This window comes from Ornithorhynchus anatinus, chromosome X2, assembly GCF_004115215.2.
Source record: "Ornithorhynchus anatinus isolate Pmale09 chromosome X2, mOrnAna1.pri.v4, whole genome shotgun sequence".
In the NCBI taxonomy this organism is placed as follows: Eukaryota; Metazoa; Chordata; class Mammalia; order Monotremata; family Ornithorhynchidae; genus Ornithorhynchus; species Ornithorhynchus anatinus.
The window spans coordinates 16,235,895-16,258,303 of record NC_041750.1 but is presented as its reverse complement, the minus strand read 5'-3'; the positions used below and the strand labels follow the sequence as shown (position 1 = coordinate 16,258,303).

General features: G+C 43.5%; 1 protein-coding gene across 2 annotated transcripts in view; it reads left to right on the top strand.

The window, feature by feature from the left end:
• Positions 1-22,409, top strand: part of VAT1L (vesicle amine transport 1 like) — a 91,861-nt gene that overhangs the window by 1,474 nt on the left and 67,978 nt on the right. For both annotated transcript variants that reach the window (XM_029053110.2, XM_039910487.1), the window contains exon 2: positions 16,417-16,546. In XM_029053110.2, the coding sequence (XP_028908943.1) occupies positions 16,417-16,546 (130 nt within the window). The remainder of the gene's footprint in view (positions 1-16,416; positions 16,547-22,409) is intronic.

Sequence of the window (22,409 nt, the reverse complement as noted above, 5' to 3'; positions counted from 1 at the left end):
GTATGTGTGTGTTTGCATCCCTAGTTAGGAACCCATCTTTTCTCTCTTAAATGGCATTGCATCCACAGTCATATCCATACCCCTAGTGTGGAATAATATGATATGGTTGATGCTCCCCTAGCAGCTTCTAGAGAAGGACAGGCAGAATGCAGGAATGTGAAATATGGCCAACAACAAATGGCAAAAGAACACTCTTTAAGTCTAATGATTCTACTTTAGTTACGCTTTAGTTCTGTTTGCAAGGGTTGGAAGTTAACCACTTAATCCAAGAAACCTAGCTCAGGGAAGGACTGAAATTCAATGGTTGAGCTCCCGTTGGCTGGCAGGACATGCCGGGTGATTGTAGATATCAACCAATTGGAGCCGAGATGACTCATCCTGTATTTTTATGAATCAGCTGATTTCATATTGTATGAAAGTTTGATTTCTCATTTTGGTAAGAGATCTTTTAGCAGCAAAAACTGATCAGCTAAATGGTATTCTGGTTGGGGACGAGGCGGATTCCATTTCTGGTGGGGTCGTGTATGCCGGCCCATGTCGGCTCCTCGGTACAACCTGGTAGGACAAATAGATTTGATGAGGTACGTATCAAACTGGATTTTCTCAAGATGCTAGCCACTCTGGGATGCTTACTGTAATTTTGAAAGCACCATTAACTTTCAGATTAGAGTCAGGCTTCTGAGTATTAAATATTACCCTGAGCTTCTGACGGAGTTCATGTAGGATCTCAAAATGCCCAGTGTACTCCCACTGAGAGAATGTGGCACAAACAAGATCCACATTTTCCAGATTGGGCTCCACCCACAGAAACATTATACTCACAGTGATTTTTGTCATGAAAACCAAGTAAAAATTTCACAATTGAGTAAACAAAAATACCTGTGTACAATTTGAGACATTTATATGCTCAGTGTCCCACCCGCCCGATGCCCTTCAAAAGATCTAATTTCTTAGTGCTCTTGATACAGTGTGGATGACCTAAAGGTAAGGTATGGACTTTGGGTTTTGGTTTTTTATTTTGGCAGTAAAATGCTATGAAAAACATAATGCCAAATGATGTTGGCATCATTCTACACTCTAATCCACAGTTCAATTCAATTTGAGGAATTGTCAGTATCGCTACTGTCAACATGTATTTTGGACTGTGATATCTGGAAGATTGGGTCATTTTTAAATGCAACCTAAACGTTTTTCTCTGGGTGATTTCCCTTCACCTCCCCCAGCCTCTCCCTCTGTAAAGAGTCTGGAGTTTCCTTGGGTAACTGATACGGTATCCAGATTTTCCTTATCTTTTGGGTGAGTCCATTAGTCTTCTCACTCCAATATGTAGCCCTCACCAGAAAACCAAGATATGGAGATTAATAAATCTGGGGGCTAAATCTGAAATTCACAGCTGTCGATTAAGGATGATTGTTTTAACATTGCCGCAAGGCAACAGTGTGCTGTGCGGTGGCTGTTCATTTAGCCATTTTCATCAATTTGCAAATGCCAGAAAGCTGTAATATTACAGCCGAAACAGTTGCAAACAGATATCGTTGTGTGTGGATCGTAAAATAAAAGCTAAAATAAACCCTGAATATAAAAACTTAAAGCACATTTTTTTAAAAAAAAAATGATAATCACCACCCATATCGTTTCTATATATGCTTAAACATATCTTTTTAAAACCTGAAAAATCCACCCCCTATTTATTCGACAAACTTCTTCACTTAAATTCTCATCCATTTTAGCTAATGGGAGCTTGGTCTGAACAAAGCATAGATATGTGTAAGAATTTCCAGGTTTGGATCCTGGATTGGACTTTAAATAGCTATCGATGACCATTTTTGAATCTTTCTGGCTTTATCTCACAGATATCATGGAGATACTGATTTATGGAGCCATCCTTGGTTAGGGCCGTTCATTTGCCCATCTAGATTTTAAGTTATAGCACCTGCAAAAGTTGGTCAAAATAAAGCCGGCCAGCAAACGACCACTCTGATCAATGATCATTTTAATGATGATCTGGAATCAGGATTGGGTGGGAGTCACTAAGCCTTTTGCTTCGGTAAAGTTAAAATGAGAGATGAAATTGCTGCTGGTTGAACAGGAGAGGGTGGAAGATGATTGCATCAAAAATACATTGTACGTGTGATTGAACATGCCCATCATTACCGGATATCTGATGTTTATCATTTTCTTACCCAAGTTGTCACCTGTCTCTAAAATTTCTGAGACTCTCGGCTGTGCCTATCCACACTAATATAAATCATTTAAATCAGTAAGCTTTCTAAAGGGGCATTGCAGTTGAAACCAAATGAAAAGGAAGGAGGTCAAAATCAGCACTAAATAATCATCAAAGAAGACTCACCAATAGATAATGAAGACGGATAGTATATTTGCTTATTTTGAGGAAAAATGCAAGGGTTTCTGTAGCTTAATGACACAGACATGTTTTGGGGATATCAAAAGCTTTCACTGTTCCCAGTAGGAAGACAAGCCCTAAGGAGATGTCACATTAAGCGTGACGGTCATTTTCTGATGGATGGATGGATGGATGCAGCCGGGAGGGGTAGTTTGGGAATGATTCACAGTTTAGATTCACAGGATTTGGGGGTGGGGTGGGAGTGAAGCATCTTGACCCCTCCAGGTCAAATTATTTCCCCAAATTCCAGGACTCAAATAACCAGATTTGCCCCTTTTGGAAGAGTAAACTGGAAGAAGCAATCAATTAGTAGCATAAGCACATGCAGCTAGACACAAAGGTCGATGGAATCAAAGTAATTACCTCAGTTTAAACTTTTGCCACCTATCCCTTAGACCGGAAGTTGTCTACAGTTTGGAAACCCCTAGGAGTACTTCAAAGCACTGCTGGGGGGACAGCCAGTGTGGCAGACAGGGGGAACAGGCAATGGGAATCAATCATCAGCTGCCAGAGCAGGTGATAAGAGATTGCCTTGCTTAGTATCCCAGGCTTTCTGCTGCTACTCTCTGCTCCCCCAGGACTGTTGATTCTGGTGAGTATTTTTCACTAGGGGATGGGGAACGGGTTGGAGGTATGTGTGTTTGGGGAGGTGGGGGAATGGGGTGGGGAACTGAGAGGTAGGAAAAGAAAATACAAAAGAGGCATATGGTTGAGGAACGGCATTTTGAATGAAAAGGAGGGACTCACATAAAGTGAGGTCCTGGCACAATAGCATCAAAACAGTGTTCAAAATAGCACACCTTCACTGGGCAGGACCTGTGAGGAGAATAGAGGATAGCAGGACACCCAAATAGCTGCTATATGGTGGACTGAAAAGTGGTAAACTTGAACGGGTAAGCGGAAGAAACGCTTCAGAGACCTAACGAAGCCAAACTTCAAACTGTGTGGCCTAGAAGTGAACAATTGGGAGACAGCAACAGAAGACAGGTCACTCTGGCAGGGAGCAGTTAAAGATGCATAGCTCCTCAAGTGCAGAGGCTTTGTAAAGATTACAACACCAGGAAGAAGCGGCGAAAGCAACACCAGGCATTGGAGGAAACCAATGCAGTGGGGCAGCAGGAGAACAGTCATTACACGCACAAGATGCAGAGAGGATTGCCGGTCAAACTTGGGTCTTACCAGTTACACTTTTCACACACTGATAAAAAATCTTATCAAAGCATCATCTTGAACCTGAAGGACAGCTAGATATGTTTGTGAGTGTGTGTGTGTGTTTGTGTGTGTGTGAGGGATGCTTCAGAATGGGAGAGTTAGATAGAGACACATTTCTAATCCTGAATATAGGAGGCAAGGTTTACCCCAGGACTCCAAGCAGCTCTTTTAATTGGGCCAGCTCCTTGATATTGCAGCTCCGTTTCTAGGTCGAGGCCACTTCTGGCCTGGTTGAAATCTGCAGAGGTTTCCCAGCAGAAATGGCATGTTCTGTGAAGGGAAACTGCTGTTTTTAGCGTGTTTTCTTTGTTTCTTGTTTTGTTCCCCTTCCTCTTTGCCCTTCATTGCTCAGTTAACCATTTTAACAGCCATTTTTAACCTAATTTACTTCTGATGACTTCCATGCCCACCTAAATAGTCTGGATAGTGACTCTCTCCCCCCCGCCCCCCAGTAAGTAGCAAAGACCCCAGTTCCTACAGCGGAAGGGAGTGGTGGTACATTCCACGATGCCGTATGAAGTGAACAAAGGCACAGAGGCATCTTCTACGGAGGAAGGCACACAGAGATCTTCTGTTCCGTGGACACAGACCCCATCCAGACATCTCACAATTTGTTGTGTAGTCCACTGGGGGATTCGGCGAGGGAGTGTGGATGGCTCATCGCAACCCATCACCACTTCTGGAAAAACAACTCAAGTTACTTGTTCTGCTAATGGTAGGATACCGCTTTCCAATCCTAAACAAGAGTCCTATTCATTTAGGTGGTCCAGGATCTTGATTGTTTGATCTGTGATGAGGTAGCAGTGGTATTCGGTGACGCCCGAGGTGTCGGAGCAGAAGCGTTCATCTTCAAAAACAGGGCAGCCACATGGTGGGGGTTGAAAGTAAAAGATTCATTTGGCCAGAAAACCAAAAGGAAATTAGGGGGTGGGGGGAAACTATGCTGGCTCACCGTGCCAACCCTAAGCCTGGAAGGCAGGAGATTTTCTTCTCACTCCCTGTCTCCCTTTCCTTCAGCAGTTGCACTCTTACAACTTCAGGAAAGCTCTGGGGGCTGGTCTCTTTTCCTTTCTGTCTCCTACCCCCAGACCCAGCAATCACTGCCCAGGGACTATGGGGAGGGAGTTGCATTATAAAGAGAGAGTTGTTTGCCTGGCCTCAAGCCACAGTAGCTGAAGGCCCTCCTCTCCCTTCCCCCTTCCATTTTTTTTAAATGGTATTTGTTAAGTGCTTACTATGTGCCAGGTACTGTACTAAGCGTTGGGGTAGATAGAAGATCATACGATTGGACACAGTCCCTGTTCTACATGAGGCTCACAGTCTTAATTCCCATTTTACAGATGAGTTAACGGGGGCACAGAGAAGTTAAGCGATTTGCCCGCAGTCACCCAGCAGACAAGTGGCCGAGCCGGGATTAGAACAGGTCTTTTGATTCCCAGGCCCATGCTCTTTCCACTAGGCCACGCTGGTTCGCCAGTCTCCCTCTTCCACCCTCTCCCTCTCTCCTAACTGCCCTCTCCTCACCACCTCCCTCCCTTCCTCCCTTGCTCTACTCAGCCTTCCTGTTCTCCCAGACCGTGCCCTAAGTACAACAGCATCTCCACCAGATGAGTGAGCATCACAAGGCAGGTGAAGGGGGCATGAGAGAAAATTGAAGGGCCAGCTTTCTCCTGTCTCCACCCCGAGTGGCGCCCCTTGCTCCACCAGGAGCCATGCAGGCTTGTTGCGGAAGCAGGTATTTCTGCTGGTGGTCAAGTCGCTTCCTGGCATATCTGCAGTCTGGGCCCCGTGCCGTAGCTCCGGATGGGGCTGGCACTGCCTTGGGACCAAATCTGCTCTTTGGTACCCACGCTAATTAGGTACAGCCCAGCCCTGGTATCACTATAGAATCTCTGGTCCAGGTGGTTTGACTCGGTGTCCAAAGAAAAGTGTGGGCTTTGAAGTCATTCGAACCACTCTACTTACTCTTTTTTCAGAGCTCCACTCTTGCCTCACCCTAGCTAGGAAAAGGACTAGAAACAGTACCCCATAACTTTCTTGGCTCACTAAATGAATAGCCTGCTCACCAGGAGACCGAGCCTGGTGAATCTTAGCCTTATAGTGCAATAACAGATAGAAGAAAGCTAGGTAAGTAGAAAGAAAATCATCAAAGGGTTGCGGAACATCCAGGTGCTTTATAATAATGACAGCAGCTGTCTACAGAGCAGTGGCCAGCTGTGGAGTCAACATTGTGGCACTGATTCAAACTGCTCTGCTTGATAAAGGACAGCTCACAGAGGGAGGGGCTGGATTCACCTTTTTCTGAAGAGCAAAAAAATGTTTTTGGAGCAGAATCACACAGGTGTGGCTTTGCAATCAGGTAGTTCTTAGACTCTGGCCTCCCAAATCTGTTCAGGGATATAAGAGGACCCTGTTCATGCCTCAAATCAAAGTCCTTTGCTACCAACATCATTGCATATGCTCTAAAGATGACTACTTGCAATGAAGAGAAAGGAACTTTCTTCAATGCTCTAGATAGGTTCATTACAGCAGCTCCACAGTCGGACAAAGATGATCATCCTGGGAGGTCTTGATGCACAGATGTGTACGTACATATGCCAAATATGGTGGTAAAATCACGGGACCGCATGGGACTGGAAACGCCATGGATATGCCAAATATCAACTCGTAATCACCCCAAACCATCTTCCAGCTCCCGAATGAGAAAAAGACATGGTTGCAACCAGGGTCTAAACAATGACAGCTCATAAATTATACCATCATTCATTGGAGGAATTTGAACGATGTACAAGTCAGTACAGCCATATGAGATCCTAAGTACTAGCTGGGTCATCAGCTCACACTCTGTCAAACTGAGCTAGCAATACAATCAGAATATCAAAAAGCAGCCTCCAAACCATCGAAGTGACTCACTGTCAAGCTTCTGGAGAACAAAGGAAACCTCAAGACATTTTGAGGCAACAGAGTAGCCCTTTTAGAACAAAGAAGCCCAGTTCCAAGTACTATGTGAAAAGCATAGTGGGTATAGTAAGTGTATTAGAAAGGTAGTCATAATGCTGCTTTATCTATTAAGTCCTTAATCTTAACGAAGTGGGAAGCAGCATGGCTCAGTGGAAAGAGCCTGGGCTGCGGAGTCAGAGGTCATGGGTTCGACTACCAGCTCTGCCACTTGTCAGCTGTGTGACTGTGGGCAAGTCACTTCACTTCTCTGTGCCTCAGTTACCTCATCTGTAAAATGGGGATTAACTGTGAGCCTCACGTGGGATGACCTGATTACCCTGTATCTCCCCCAGTGCTTAGAACAGTGCTCTGCACATAGTAAGCGCTTAACAAATACCAACATTATTATTATTATTATTAAGTCCTGGGAAAGAATACGCAGGTGGGAATTAGACACGGTCCTTGCCCCTTCCAGTGGGACTCTAAGGATGTTGTCTACCAGGCAGTCATCAAGACCACCAATAAGGGTCAACAAAAATGACTCAAATTAAAAACCTACTTGCAGCAAAGTGAGAAATACTATTGAATGAACGTAGAAGTGCATGAATAGCATTTTGCTGCTCCTCATGATTAAGGCAGAAGGGACAACCTATGATCCAACATGCAGAGCCAGCGAAGAAATGTGTGAACAGTGATGGGATGGCAAGGCTGAAGGAACACGAGCTTATGTTGACTTCTACCCATAGCTCACCTGAAGAGTATGGATGAATCGATTCACCCTCATCATAAAGAAGGGAGTCTTCCTGAGATGCTACTGAAAATGCCTTCCGCTATTGAGAATAAAGCCTTCTTAGTCATAGAAAGGCAGTCAAAGTTTGAAGGTATGGCCTTGATTCCATATCTAGAGAATTCACTTACTCCAGTCAAATCCATGAAAATGGTAGCACACCACGGCATGATGGCATGGCGCAGAAATCTACAAGTAAGGACAGGATGAAATGCTTGGACATCTGCACAGATGATTCCTCAACATCTGAGATACTGAAGAAATGTATCAGCTCTTCAAAGGCCTCACAATAATCACCATCTTCTGGAAGAAAGGTGTCAGCATTGACTTTGAAAATACTGAGATAATTCACTGCTTTCTACTGCCAGAATGGTTCTAGCCAGAACCCTTTTGAGTAAGATACTGAAGGACATTTATTGGTTGACACCAGTGATCTAGCTAGCCCAGTATTTGTCTCCAACAATGGTTACAAGATGCATGGAGGAATCCTCTGATGATTGACCTCCTGGACAGCAATCCTAAAGTTGGAGGTGTATCCTATACCATCCCTAACTTTTCCCTCCTCACCCCCGATTTTCCCTGTAAGCAACCCACTATGGACCAATTGTCCATAGATATATATAAATCTTCTTAAATTAACTGGTATTTTGGGCTGCCCAGCTTCCTGTGGGAACAACTTCCCTATGCTTACTACCTGTTGGGTGAGGAACTGTTTCCTTGTGCTTATTTGGAATCTACCCTCTTCAAGCCTGAGAGGTGCTCGCTCATCCTGGTGTTGTGGGACTTGGTGAACAACAATTCTGTGTTTGCCCTGCACACCCTTTGTGATTTCATACAGGTCAATCATGTCCCTTTCCAGGCTGAAGAGTCCTAATCTCTTCAGTGTTACTGAAGCTGCTCCATCCCACTAATGATCTTGGTTGCCTTTTTCTGCACTTCTCCATCTCATCGTGTCCTTCCTATGATGTGGTGACCAGAATGCCCACTGAATTCCAAGTGTAGATGCACCATGGTTTTATAAAGGAGCAAAATCGTGCCTTTTAGTGTGTGGTCCAACTCTATCCAGTTGGTGCCCAGCACTGCTAGGCCTTTTTAGCTGCTACCACACAATGGTCCAGTGATTTAAAAGAACCTTCTGTCATGATTCCAATATGCCCACCTGGGTTTTTCTTTTTTTTTAAAAAAAAAATGGTATTTGTCAAGCACTTACTATGTGCCAGGCACTGTACTAAGCGCTGGGGTAGATACAAGTTAATCAGTTTGGACACAATCCCCGTCCCACGAAGGGCTCACGATCTTAACCCCAGTTTTACAGATGAGGTACCTGAGGCAAGGAGAAGTTAAGTGACTTGCCCAGGGTCACACAGCAGATGTAGCCGATCCGGGATTAGAACCCAGGTCATTCTGACTCCCAGGACCATGCTCTATTTAGTAGGCCATGCTGCTTCTCAAGAAAAGTGAATGACTCTTTGGCTTTTAAAGTCTCTGGACTAGTTTCTATTCATTCATTCAATAGTATTTATTGAGCGCTTACTATGTGCAGAGCACTGTACTAAGCGCTTGGGATGAACAAGTCGGCAACAGATAGAGACAGTCCCTGCCGTTTGACGGGCTTACAGTCTAATCGGGGGAGACGGACAGACAAGAACAATGGCACTAAACAGCGTCAAGGGGAAGAACATCTCGTAAAAACAATGGCAACTAAATAGAATCAAGGCGATGTACAATTCATTAACAAAATAAATAAATAGAGTAACGAAAATATATACAGTTGAGCGGACGAGTACAGTTCTATCACACTAGCATAAAACCAAAATCACAGAAAGCTGACGTTTATTGAATTTGGAGAATTCTCCAAATAAGATCTAGCAGGGAAGAGTGGGTGTGAGCCAGCCCTTCTCCTCTCAGCACCCTGGAGGGCACTCAACACATGATTTCTGATCTATTAATTTCTTCATTCTTACAAAATCAAATTGCTCTATGAACTGCTTCTGTTTACTAATTTGGAAAATAGAGATTTGGCTCTCAAATTCTTGATGGAAAAAATGACCTTTTGAGAAAGAAATGCCTTCTATATTTCCAGGAGAATCTATGAATTAATTCCAGTCTGAGAATTTCATGCACATGTGTAATAATCATATGCATATATCTAGATATACAATTCACCTTAAGGTTTGATGCTCCTGCTGATGAAAGTATGCTTTACCCATATCAAAAAATAAGCACTGTTTTTTTTAAATTTACAGTAATGAAAAGGCTTTATCTTTGCAAGTGATGTACCTCATTTGAATTCTTTTCATTTTTTTAATGGTATTTGTTAAGCGGTTACTCTGTGCCAGGCAAGTGCTAGGGTAGCTACAAGCTAATCAGGTTGGACACAGTCTGTGCCCCACATGGGGCTCACAGTCTTAATCCCCATTGAGATAACTGAAGCACAAAGAAGTTGAGTGGCTCACCCAAGGTCACACAACAGACAGGTGGTGGAGCTGGGATAAGAAACTAGGTCCTTCTGACTCCCAGGCTAATGCTCTATCCATGAGGCCACACTGCTTCTTTAAATCCTGTATATACATTCTGCTATATAGTGGACCTTCAGGTTTGAAGATGGTGTGATTTTTACCAGTGTGTGAGTGAGTATGCCTGGTGAGACTGATTTTTCTCGAGGGCAGGAACCGTCTCATTTTGCGAACTCTTCAAGATCAGGGAACCTTTGTCTTGTTTCTGTTATACTCTCCCCTGTGCTTAGTCAATGTTTTGCATTCAGGGGACACTTAATAAATATCCCCAATTGATTGATTCTCCTTTTATTTTCTTCTCCCAAGGGCCTAGTTCAGTGCACATAGCAGAAGGTGCTCAATAAGTACTGATAATGATGATTCATGACTGGCAATCCCTTCTTGGTATTGTGTGCATGCCAAAATCATGCAAATATTGCATTTGCTACTTATGATACTTTTCATCATAGAAGCCAAATTCTCATTTTCAGTGTAGGAGCAAGAGAGGAGTATTGATTTCTTTCGGGGTATGGGGACTGGGAGAGGAGGGTTCAAAGAGCTCACAGGCCAGAAACCTACCATTTTGAGTCTTTTCAGCCCTGACTGGAAACTCTAAGATCTTGTCAGAATCATGGGATGAGCAAGACCGCTCAGCTCAGAAAACTGTGGGGATAATTGCCCCCAGTCACCTCCTTGGAGTTGGCACTGTGCTTGACGTCAATTTAGTTTTTCCCTTTTTTATGACAGTCCCCTGTTTCTAATTCTTCTGTGTCAGGCTGTTCTGCTCTGTTTTGCGTTGCTGTCTCCCAATTGTCTGCAACCATGACTCATAATTTGAGGCTTTGCCTCATTGTGTCCTTAAAGTGTTCTGCTCACCTCGTTACCATTTTGCCATTTCTACTCACCACAGAGCAGCTATTTAATATCCTGCTATCGGCCATTCTCCTCAACTGTGCTGCTCCATGAAGGGGAGAGGTGATGAGCTTTCCTTCAATGCTGCTGAACTGGCTGCATTCCAAAACCTCATTGTTTGTGATCCTGACCGGCCATTTGATATTAAGTAAGGCATGGAGTTGGCACTGATGGAAATGCTCTAGAAGTTGGTTGTGGAACCAGTGGCAAATCCAAGTCTCATAAAACACGTAGAAGTTGGGACACTACAATCACCCTATAGACATTGAGTTTGTCACGAATCTCGTTGAGTCGGCTTTCTATCTCATTGGCTATCCTTGCATCACTGACAATGTCATGATGATGGAGTCTCCTGTGAAGAACAAAGGATGAACCTCACAGTCTTGAGACCGGTGAAGGAATTGATTATAGTGATAGTGATTTGGACAGTGCCACTCACACTCTCTCTTCCCTGCTCGTCAGGTTCCTGCTGAGGCACAGGGCGCAGTGACCGAGTAGGCAGGAAGGCAGGGGTTAAGCACTCCGCAAAGTGCATGCAAAGGATTTTTAAAAATTATTTTCAGCCAGAGTGGCAATGCAGAGTGCTGATGCTCTTTCATAGCATCAGGAATTAAGACAGTAGTAGCCACTGTGCTGCCCAAGACAGCCAGCTATTTGTCAGGATTCCTGCTGGGCCTGTTGGGCCTTGCAGTATGCCTTAAGTCATTCTTCAGTCAGAAATTTTCACCCCTGATGCCATAGCCCCAGCAGGTGTTCCCCTCTTGGCAAAGTCACGACTAGAACCCAGGCCTTGGGATTCTCAGAGCTGTGCTCTTCCCCGGATGGGGTCACACTGGCCTAGAGAACAAATTTAAGTGACAGCATTCAGCTCCATGTTGTGGATGGTGATCATTGGCCATATGTAAAATTTCCCAGGTGATATTCTTCAGGATAGCCATGACACTGCTGATTCTGAAAATAAGTTCTTGTGCAAGCCTTTCCAGAGCACAATAACCAGTAAATAGGAGCTCCAGTGTGAGGGATTCAAAGGATTTTTAATGTTGCTCTCAATCAGTTCCATTCCAAGAGTTTCCCAGAGGATCAGAATTGTATTGTGGTATCACCTGGCTGTGAAGAATAGGTCAAATCAGATTGGACCTAGTACCTAGGACCTAACCCTAACCCTAACCCCAATTTACCCTATTATCGATAGAGTAAAGGATCAAGCAAGACCCCCTCAATTTCTGACATGGTTAGCCTTGTCATCGTGGAGTAATCTTCTTATCTTGACAAACGCTTTGGGGCAACGAAGCCTTTTTGTAGACGTTGGGGCCTGGGTCCATTGAAGACGTCAGATTATTTTTTAAGATCTAGGAACACATGGCCATGTACTCCTCCTTTTACCCGAAGTGCAGCAAAGGTCAGGTCTGCTGTGCTCCTACTGGGGTCTGAAACCACTTTGAGATTCTGAGAAAGCATGTTCTTTAGTTGTCAGCTCAGTAGACAATAGAAAGCCACAAGATCCCGCTACTTTCCACAGCCAGCTCTTTCCCCTTCCTCCTTGAAGATGTTCTTGGGGGGTACAACCCAACAATATAACAGACACATCCCCTGCCTACAATGTCTGATTCTGAAACCCGCAGCTGAGACTTTCCACTGTGGAGAGGGAAGACTTTTCCAGAAAAAAAAAAAAAGATGATCTGGCACCTCTTTCTGTGAGTTATCCTTCATCAGGAAGTCTTGTTTTTCAGTGCTGAGATATCGACTTTTCATCTGGCTAGCCCACATGCAATAAGTTCCATTCTCCTTATTATACGATTACTGTTGTAACAGTCTCTTGGCATCCTGATGTTCCATGATAGAATTGTTACTCTCTTTGGGTTTGGTAGCTTCCTATTTTTTTTTTTTTAACACCATCAGGGTAAGATCCATTAGCCGTCCTCTGCTGAACGTAGTTTGGGTGAAGCAGGAATTTTTTAGGGTGCCTTTTTTCATCTCCTCCCCCTATGGAGTGAGCAATGTGTTCCTTAATGAGGCTGCTCAGATGCCCTACATGCCTCCTCTGCAACTGAGTAATTTTTAATACCAGCAAGATGACATAGACATGAGACATAAAGGTCACTCATTTTCCCGTCTGCATAAGAAAAAGGAATTGGATTCTTTTGACTTTAAAAAGGATCTCTATCTTCACTGAAGGCACTTAATTACAAGGGACCTGTAAACCACCCTGAGAGGAGGGGAGGAAATGGGGACGGAGAGGAGTGAGGGAGGTAGGAGGAGGCGACTAGATATGAGTTAGCCTGTTGGTCATCCGGTTATCCCATGTAGAGGTAAGAAAGGGGATGGCACATTCAAAGAGGTGGGTGAAGAAGAAACTATTCTATTGGAGATGGAGGCTCAGGGATACTCAGTGGGACATTCCCCAAGGCAGTTACCAAAGATCAGGGGGTCTTGTTCTCTGCACATTGGGAGGCCAGATGAGCCTTTTTTTCCAGAAGGTGCCACACCTTTTTTATGGTATTTGTTAACCACTTACTATGTGCCAAGCACTGTACTAAGCATTGGCATTGGACACAGTCCATGTCCTACATGGGGCTCACAGTCTTAATCCCCATTTTACAGATGAGGTAATTGGGGCCCAGAGAAGTGAAGTGACATGCCCAAGGTCACACAGCAGACAAGTGGCCAAGTCAGGATTAGAACCCAGATCCTTCTGACTTCCAAGCTGGTATTCTAGCCACTAGACCACTCTCCTATTATATGTCATTTCTATGGGAGGTCTCCAGCCTTTTAACAGAACTCTGTTCAAACGCTCTGTTTCCATAACACCAGAGAAGATTTGCACCAATTCTGTTGCCATTCGAAGTATTCAGTTGACAAAGTGTCTGCTTTTTCAATATCTGAGTCTTTTGTCAATTGAAACTCAAAAAACCCCAAATCCAAATTTCAATTGAAAAAGCTAGTGGATGCTTTTATGAGTCGTACTTCTGACATGCCTGTTTTCAACACATCTCCTCCCTTCACTTTGTATATAATAGGGTCTAGTAAAAAGTATCAAACCTTAAATTCCATTTTTCCCCAGCTATTACATTCACAACTTAAGAGTCTGAAAAGAAGAGAAAGTAGGTCTCTAATAGGGATAGAAAAAGATATTCTAAATCCTATAATAACACCTGTCAGTTGTGTAGAGATTTTGAAATTTGAAAGGCAGCTAACTGTTCAGAAATACATATTTGAGGACATGTAGTGAGTGTCCTAATAACCGCTGTGATCAGCAAACCTTTTGGCTTTCTAGTCCCCCGAGACCAACAATATCTCTCAGGGCCTGGAAGCTCATAGCCCCTTTCAATTCAGGTGGAATTTTCCCCCATCTCTTCCCATCACCCCCATCTCCCGTGGTAGAGGACGGAGGTATCTAATAAACCTGTGCTGAGCCATTCCTCTTTTCCACAGCCTCTAGTACCTGCAGTTCCAACAGGGCATGAACAGAGTGGAGACGCAGATTGGTAGGGTGGGGCCAGGGCTGAAGAGTTCAAGAATTTGGTTTTCCTTGGAGTACATTAACGATAATAATAATCATTGTGGTATTTGTTAAGTGCTTAGTAGGTACCACGCATCATGCTAAGTGCTTGGGTAAATACAAGAAAATCCTAACAGTTCAATTCTCCTTTCGTATTCTTCAAAGCTGCTCTTCCCCACTCTCCAGAATTTGGTTTTGGGAACAGAGAACTGGCAGAGTTCCGTGGAATGAGATCTCTTCCTGGAGGCCTCCCCCATTTAATTTTTCTCTACCTACTCCCAGGCTTTATTGCCCCAATTCCTAGTTCAGTGCTTCTGCATCAACCACAAACTTATGTCCTAGTAGCCACCCATAGTACTATCAATTTATAGGCCCTACTATTTAAGCACTAATTCCATACAGAGCCACTTCTTCCTATCTATAATTTATTTCAGTGCCCATAACCCCCTGCTAGATTATATACTCCTTGGGGGCAGGGATCATGTCTACTTAATGCTGTTGTTCAGTGTTCTACACACAGGTGCTCAAAAAATATTGTTGATTGGTAGGTTGAGTTTGGCCTCACACCCGATTATTATTATTATTATTATTCTGCTTGCATGTAGTGTATGCATATTTGTCTGTTTTCTCCAACCCAGTCAGTAAGTACTCTGAAGTAATCTGGATTGTAGATCAGATACCTCTTTGCCATTCTATGATATTACCACTGTAATAATAATAATAATGATAATAATGTTGGTATTTAAGTGCTTACTATGTGCAGAGCACTGTTCTAAGCGCTGGGGTAGATACAGGGTAATCAGGTTGTCCCACATGAGGCTCACAGTCTTAACCCCCATTTTAAAGATGAGGTAACTGAGGCACAGAGAAGTTAAGGGACCTGCCCATAGTCACACAGCTGACAAGTGGCAGAACCGGGATTCGAACCCATGACCTCTGACTCCCAAGCCCATGCTCTTTCCACTGAGCCACACTGCTTCTCTGAGGTAGATAGAATTTTTTGAGGAGAATATCATATCAACTACCTCTCAGCTCTTCTCTTTGTGTTTGAATCTAAACATGAAGAATACTGAATATCATTTGACCACAGTCAAGATATCTGAAAATTTCCCCCAATTTGAGATTATGCAGCAAAACTACGATTACCTAAGAGTCCCCAAAAGACTCCATGTCTAAAATCTAAATTTAATTAAGATTATCCAAGAGGGAAGTTTACGTACGTGATCGAGCCTGAAAAGGGACAGGGTAGAGAGGGGGACAAGGATGGAGAGAGGAGGTGCTAGGGTCAGTTCTGCCAGTATGAATCCACATTCTCCTGGGATCCCTGGCCTCTTTTCAGGTTCAACCCTCCTGGTGTTTTCCGTGCTCTCACTCTGGTTCTCTGCTCCCTCCAGTCACTCTTGCCTAATATCCCTGCCTCACCTACACAAAGTCCTTGACATTTGGATGTTGAAGTTACTGACCTAATGCTGGATGTTAAAGGACTCAGTACTTGCTGTTAAGTAGCCAGACTAATCATTTGAGTAGAAGATAAGGACACCTGCACAAACAGAATTTTTGTGCTCTCTGATCAGGAACAGCATAAGCCGACGGTCAAAGCAGTGGGGAGAAAGAGAGAAGTTGGGGAATATTAGTGTCCTTTTACCTTATTGCCTGTGGACCTAGCCAACTTTCCTTTTCTCTCTCTCCCTCTCTCTCTCTCTCTCTCTCATAGTTGATGGAAATAAACATTCCTTGAAGGCAACTAGCATTCTCCTGTGTTGAGAAGGAAATCTGCCTTCTTCCGAGAACTTTGAAGTTTGTCCACAGATCTCTAGGCCTTTCATAGGGTTTGCTCGCTCTACATCCAGTTCATGGGAGTGATGATGAAGTTCTTTCTATCAATTACTTGAGAAAACTATGTCTTGGACTCTAGGTCAGAGCTGTTAGTGGCATACATTCAAAGAGCTGAGATTTCTCTACGCTTTGTGAATTGACATCCGTTCTGTTTTGGGGTTTCTCTGCCTTTTGCAAGAAGGAGAAAGAGAAAGGTTGTGTACTGTAATACATAGAGAACTGAAAGCCAAGCAATATTAAGAGGCCGTCTTCTCTTTATTTGTTTTAATCAAATGAGCTGAGAAGAATGCACTCCTTTTTCACTTTGAATTCTTTTGTCTGCCATTTTCAGTGGTTTAAACTTCATTGATCTGATGGTACGCCAAGGGAATATCGACAGCCCACCGAAGACACCCCTGGTGCCTGGATTTGAATGCTCTGGGATTGTTGAGGCTCTTGGCGTCGGTGTCAAAGGATTTGAGGTAACATTTCATGTTGTGATGGAAACAGGAGTCATAAACCATGGCATGGGGAGGGTAAGGAATGTTAACAGGGCGCCTCGAGTCTTTGAATCCTTGAGTCTTTCAGACTTGTCCAAAGTATCCAGGCTATTGACGAGAAATATGTGGTCTCAGCTCCTCCTTTCCTGGTCTAAGTTGACAATGCTAAACTCCCCTTTCCAAGTGGTTATCTTGGAGTAAACTCTCATCTTGAACTAACCTCAAAATGATTTTTCAAAAAAATTGATTTCCCCAGAGAATTTTACTGCTGGCAAGGGGCATTTGAAGGAACACCTGACAGTTTGCCTGGATCTGGGTAGAACTGTGGTAATTAAGTAGCCTCAACAAGTTATCGGTATACTTTACATTTCACTCATCCTTCCTTCTCTGTTCATTTTGCACATTTTTCTGTGGTTAATATTAAATATGTCTTCTTAAAATGAGGAAAAAGTAAAAGTCCCTTATTTTATTTTACCTACATGTCAGTCCTGCAGAACTGAGACAGACTTGGAGCATGTGTGCCTGTAAGTGGGGTTAGGAAAGACTGACCCCATTTTTTCCAAACCAAAACGACCCTGGAAATGCCAACTCTCAGGAAGTGGGCTTGGGAGGAGGAATGTTCTGGAGAGGGTTTGCTGGAACCAGGACTGGAAAAGCTCTGAACAGAGTCTGAAAAGAGCTGTTGAGCCAGTCAATCAGTCAGTCGTATTTATTGAACGTTTACTGTGTGCAAAGCACTGTACTAAGCACTCGGGAGACTACAGTATAACATTAAGCAGACACATTCCCTGCCCTCAACGAGCTTACGTTCTAGAGTTGAGCAATCCACTGTGTTGAAACAAGAATGCCATCTCATCGTCCCAATGTCTCAATCTTCATTTTTCAGTAAGGCATTATAATAGAGTGCATACCCAAAACAGGAAGTTGCTATTGATCAGATACATTTTTTTCAAGGGCCTGTTATACTTGATCTCTTCCTCTAAATCTGATTTGCCTTTATGTAATTACCATAGGAAAGCTAATGATCAAAAACATTCTTTCTGCACAATCCGCTCTCAGGAGTATAAACAAATAAAATAGCTGTCTGCAGTTTTTCACTAGGACTATTACTCTGAAGAGAAATAAATAGGTATGGTCCTGGATTGGATTTCCTATATAATTGTGACCTTTTCCAAAATGACAGTTCCATTCAGCTGTATGGATGCATCATAGCTGAATGCCATTTGGACTGACTGACTGATCACATTGGAAGTTCTTTTAAAGTTGCAACCTGAAGACGATGTAGACGTTATTCTAATGCCACCACGATGGATGCATCCTGGAGTATTTTGAGGACAAATCTACACTCATTTGTGAAGGGGCAGGGATTGCTTTCTCTTGGGTTTTCCCTGCCATGCCGTTATGCTATGCCCCCAGCACTTAGAACAGTGCTTGGCACATAGTAAGCCCTTAACAAATACCATCATTATTATTATTATTATTATTATGATGTTACTTCCCCTGGGAGTAGTGGTGACCGTTGAAGAGTAGACTCTGCAGCAGTCAGCAGAGAGGTCTCCTCTAATTGCAACCACAGGTCTATAATAATAATAACAATAATAATAATAATGATAATGATAACAATAGATTGATTTTAAATAGTGTTTTTCTTCCCCAAGAGTTCTCACATTATTTACTTCACCTTTATCCCTCTAAAGTAGGGAAGTTAACAGGAGAATTATGCTCCTCCCACAACAAAATCTTAGAAGGTTGGATTTTGATTATTATTTTATTTCTTCAGTCCTTACTATGTGCTTAATGAGCAGCAGCAAGTAGTCCTCAGAAGCAGTGAGGCTTAGTGGATAGAACATGGACCCAAGAGTCAGAAGGACCTGGGTTCTAAGCCCGGCTCCACCATATACTGCTGTGTGACCTTGGGCAAGTCACTTGACTTCTCTGTGCCTGAGTTACCTCATCTGTAAAATGGGGATTAGGAGTGTGGGGCCCTATGGGACTATGTCCAACCTGACTACCTTGTATCTACCCCAGTGCTTAGAACCATGCTTGGCATGGCCTAGTGGTAAGAGCATGGGCTTGGGAGTCAGAGGTCGTGGGTTCTAGTCTCAGCTCTGCCACTTGTCTGCTAAGTGACCTTGGGCAAGTCACCTAACTTCTCTGTGCCTTAGTTACCTCATCTGTAAAATGGGGATTGAGACTGTGAGCCCCACATGGGGCAACCTGATTACCTTGTATTTACCCCAGCGCTTAGAACAGTACTTGGCACATAGTAAGCGCTTAACAAATAGCATTATTGTTATTATTTTTATTATTACATAGTAAGCACTTAATAAGTACCATAGTCATTATTAATATTACTATTATGTGCTAAGATCTGAGTTAGAAGAAAAGATAGAAGCTCTGAGTTAGATAAAACAGGGTTGCTGGCCCACAAGGGGAGCATAATTTGAGGGAGGACATAAACTTTAAACAATGAGAATAAATAACAAAGTACAATAAAGAACAAGTACAATTTAGATAAGTAGATAATCAGTATTTGAAGGGGGCAGTCTTCAGGCTGCTGCCGGTTCCAAGCTACAGCTGCTCATTTCCCAAATGTCATAGCCTCCCTAGCTTTCTGAAGGTTGTTACAAATTTCATTCCCTTGGTGTTCTATGGGAGGGGACAGGCAGGTTGATGCAGAAGACAATCCCGTGCACTTGGAGGGATCCAGGTGGCAAGAGCCATCCAGCCACGTTACTCTGGCCTTCATTTAGAGGAGGAAGAACCTCCTCACCACAGACAGAGGAAGATAGTTAAATATTTAGAAATAGAACCAACATCTCTCAATCTAATGGTTTGGTTTCCACCCGCCCGAAGTCCCTTTGTGTAAGGTATTTATTAAGCACTTACTATGTGCCAGCCACTTTACTAACTGCTGGGGTAGATATGAGGTAATTGGATTGGACACAATCCCTGACCCACAGAGGGAACACAGTCTCCCCATTTTATAGATGAGGTAACTGAGGCAAGAGATGTAAGTGACTTGCCCTTGGTCCCGCACAGACAAGTGTTGGAGATGGGATTAGAACCCAGGTCCTCTGGCTCCCAGGCCCGTGCTCTTTCCACCACGCCCTGCAGCTTCTTACAGTACCTTCCTACTGCCCCTATTTGCTTGTCCTGCCCTTAGGAGGAGAAAAGTATTTAGTGAGGGGGAGACCAATAGAAATAAGCAATCTCCCCTTTCCACAGATCACATAGGCCATAGGACCCAACTTTTCCCTTTAAGCATACTTGGCATCATGAGCCTAGTTATGTGTTAGTTTGGTGGGTGGGGAGGGATTGGGTGATGAAGCCTTCTGTTGGGATTGACATTTGAGCACATGGTTGGCAGTAGGGAACAGAAAACTTCACCACTGAAATCACAATTCCAGCTGAAAGAACTGCGACTAGAATCCAGGGCTCCTAATTTTCAGAGAAGTACTCTTTCCACTGGACCATCAGCAGAGATTGGGTAAGAGCTATGCACACTTGTCAGTTCTCTCCAGTATGTTAGTTCTCATCTGGCCTCGCTGAGCAACCAGGAAGCCAGTGGTGTCCAACATGTGATTCTCCTGGGAAAGCAGGCACGAATTGACTCAAGTGGAGAACAGGCAGAGCAGAGGGCAAATCATAACCCATCCGAGGGCACATAGGAGCCTTCTGTAGAGTGAAATGGGGAGAATCTGGTTCAATGTGCACACCAGTTACTGACCAGAACAAACCCAGGGAATCTCCATGCAGGAATTATATCTGTAATTTAGGGTCTTCTTTGAATTTGATTTTTTCCTTTTCTCTGGAGTCCAAGTGTCACCAGGCAAGAGGGAAAAGAGCCTAGATTCTTCCTAGTGATAGGGGGAAATTGTGCCCCTGAATCCAGAGAACTATTCTGCCCCAGTAATGTAGCTATCTGTCAGTTTTCAACAGGTGGAGGGATGCTGGCAGTCCGAGAACAGTGATTCCAGTGTCTCAACTAAGTGATTATCCAGCCGGATTGGAGCTGGGTGTGGGGGAGGGCCAGTTTCTAGCCCATCTCCAGCAACATCTCCTAATGGAGCCATGGGACTCAGTTGTCACCCAGCCAAGAGGAAGGGAGATGTTGTCCCCTGTATATACTTCCACTAAAAGATGCCCATCACAAGTCCAGTCCAGCCCAGGGGAGATATGGGCTACCCTCTTCCATTGCCTATGTTGTATCATCCACAAAATGTTGCCAGCAGGTTTCTGCCTTCGTTTGAACACACACACACACAGGAAATTTGCAATGAAAAGATCCAGTTCAATCTAATTAAATAACCAGGTAAAGTAGTGCCTCAACCCAAGCATTAATCAGACCACTTGTGACCAGATGTTCTCACAGAGTGGAGATTTGAGGCAGTCTATTCCCTGCCCTCTCTTCTACTTTGCCTATTATTTTATGGACCGTCTCTCTGGCAGCACATCCCTCTGTATGAGATCTCTGACTCGTGTTTCATCCAGGAATATCTGTGAGCAAGAAATGGATTCATTTTTTTTTAAAACGAAAGCTCAATTTCTCTTCTGGCTTGATGGTATATCCTTCGGCTAAGTGCAGTGGAGAGAAGAGGCAATTATCTGGCTTGTGCACCATCAACTCCTCGAGCACATTCTGATTAGGAGAGTGGATGGTTCTGGGCCTTCTCCCGTCCTTAGGTCAGAGCTGTTGTGGGTTGCCTGGGGCAACCTAAAGATAGGTTTTAAAAGTATGATCAGGGTTGGAAGAACATCACCCGAGCTAACTGAGAAGCTTTAAAAATCTCAATAATCCTTAATTCAGATGGTGATGTTATTTCAGACCGACTCCCTGGAAGTTTGTGAAAATGAGGTTGGATGGTGTTGTTTATAATACGTTTGTTTTTTTCATGTCACCATTGTATGGTTACAAAAGCTCCACATTAATCTTGTCAAGCAATCTGAATCTCTAGTGCCACTGATATAATCCTATTAATAATAGTGGCATTTTAAGCACTTACTATGTGCCAAGCACTGCACTAAGTGCTGGAGTAGATACAAGATAATCAGATCCAACATGGGGCTCCCAGCCTCAGAAGGAGGGAGAACAGGTAGGTATTGAATCCCCATTTTGCAGATGAGGGAACTGAGGCCCAGAGAAGTTAAGCAACTTGTTCAAAGCCACACAGCAGGTAAGTGGTGGAGCTGGGATTAGAACCCAGCTCCTCTGACTCCCAGGCCTGTGCTCTTTCCACTATGGCCACACTGCTTCCCTAAAGACTGTAATTATTGACTTCATTAATCACAAAGGTGTGAATAACTTAGAAGACATCAAATGATTTTCTAACCTGACAACAAAATCCTAAGGTCGGTATCACATTGCTATTGTTGGCAGAAAGTTATTTGATGGTCCAAGACATGCCCATTCTTTAGAAGGTATCTTTAAAGAGTTAGGACTGTATTCTGAGGAAGAAGAAGAGGAGAGGAAGAGCAAGCGAGAGAAGGAGGACGAGAATTGGTCAATAGTATTTATTGAACAAGCTCTTGGGTGAGTTCAAGGGTGTTAGAAAACATGATTTTGCCCTCAAGGATTCTACAGTTCAATGGGGGAGACAGGCACAAAATAATTTACAAGTAGAAGAAGAGAGAAGAGAAATGGATATGTAGCTGAGTAAGTGCTTAAATAATAGATTATGTAATTTGAGAATACCGTTAAAATAAGTTAAATCATTTCAAGACTGAGAAGGAATCTTAGCAGATAAGTCTGTTTTAGTCAATTGTTAAAAGAAACAGTTTTCCAAGATGATACCCCTCCGTGTCCTCCCGGATCCCTTTTAAGAGCTTTCTCCAAAAGCAGGGG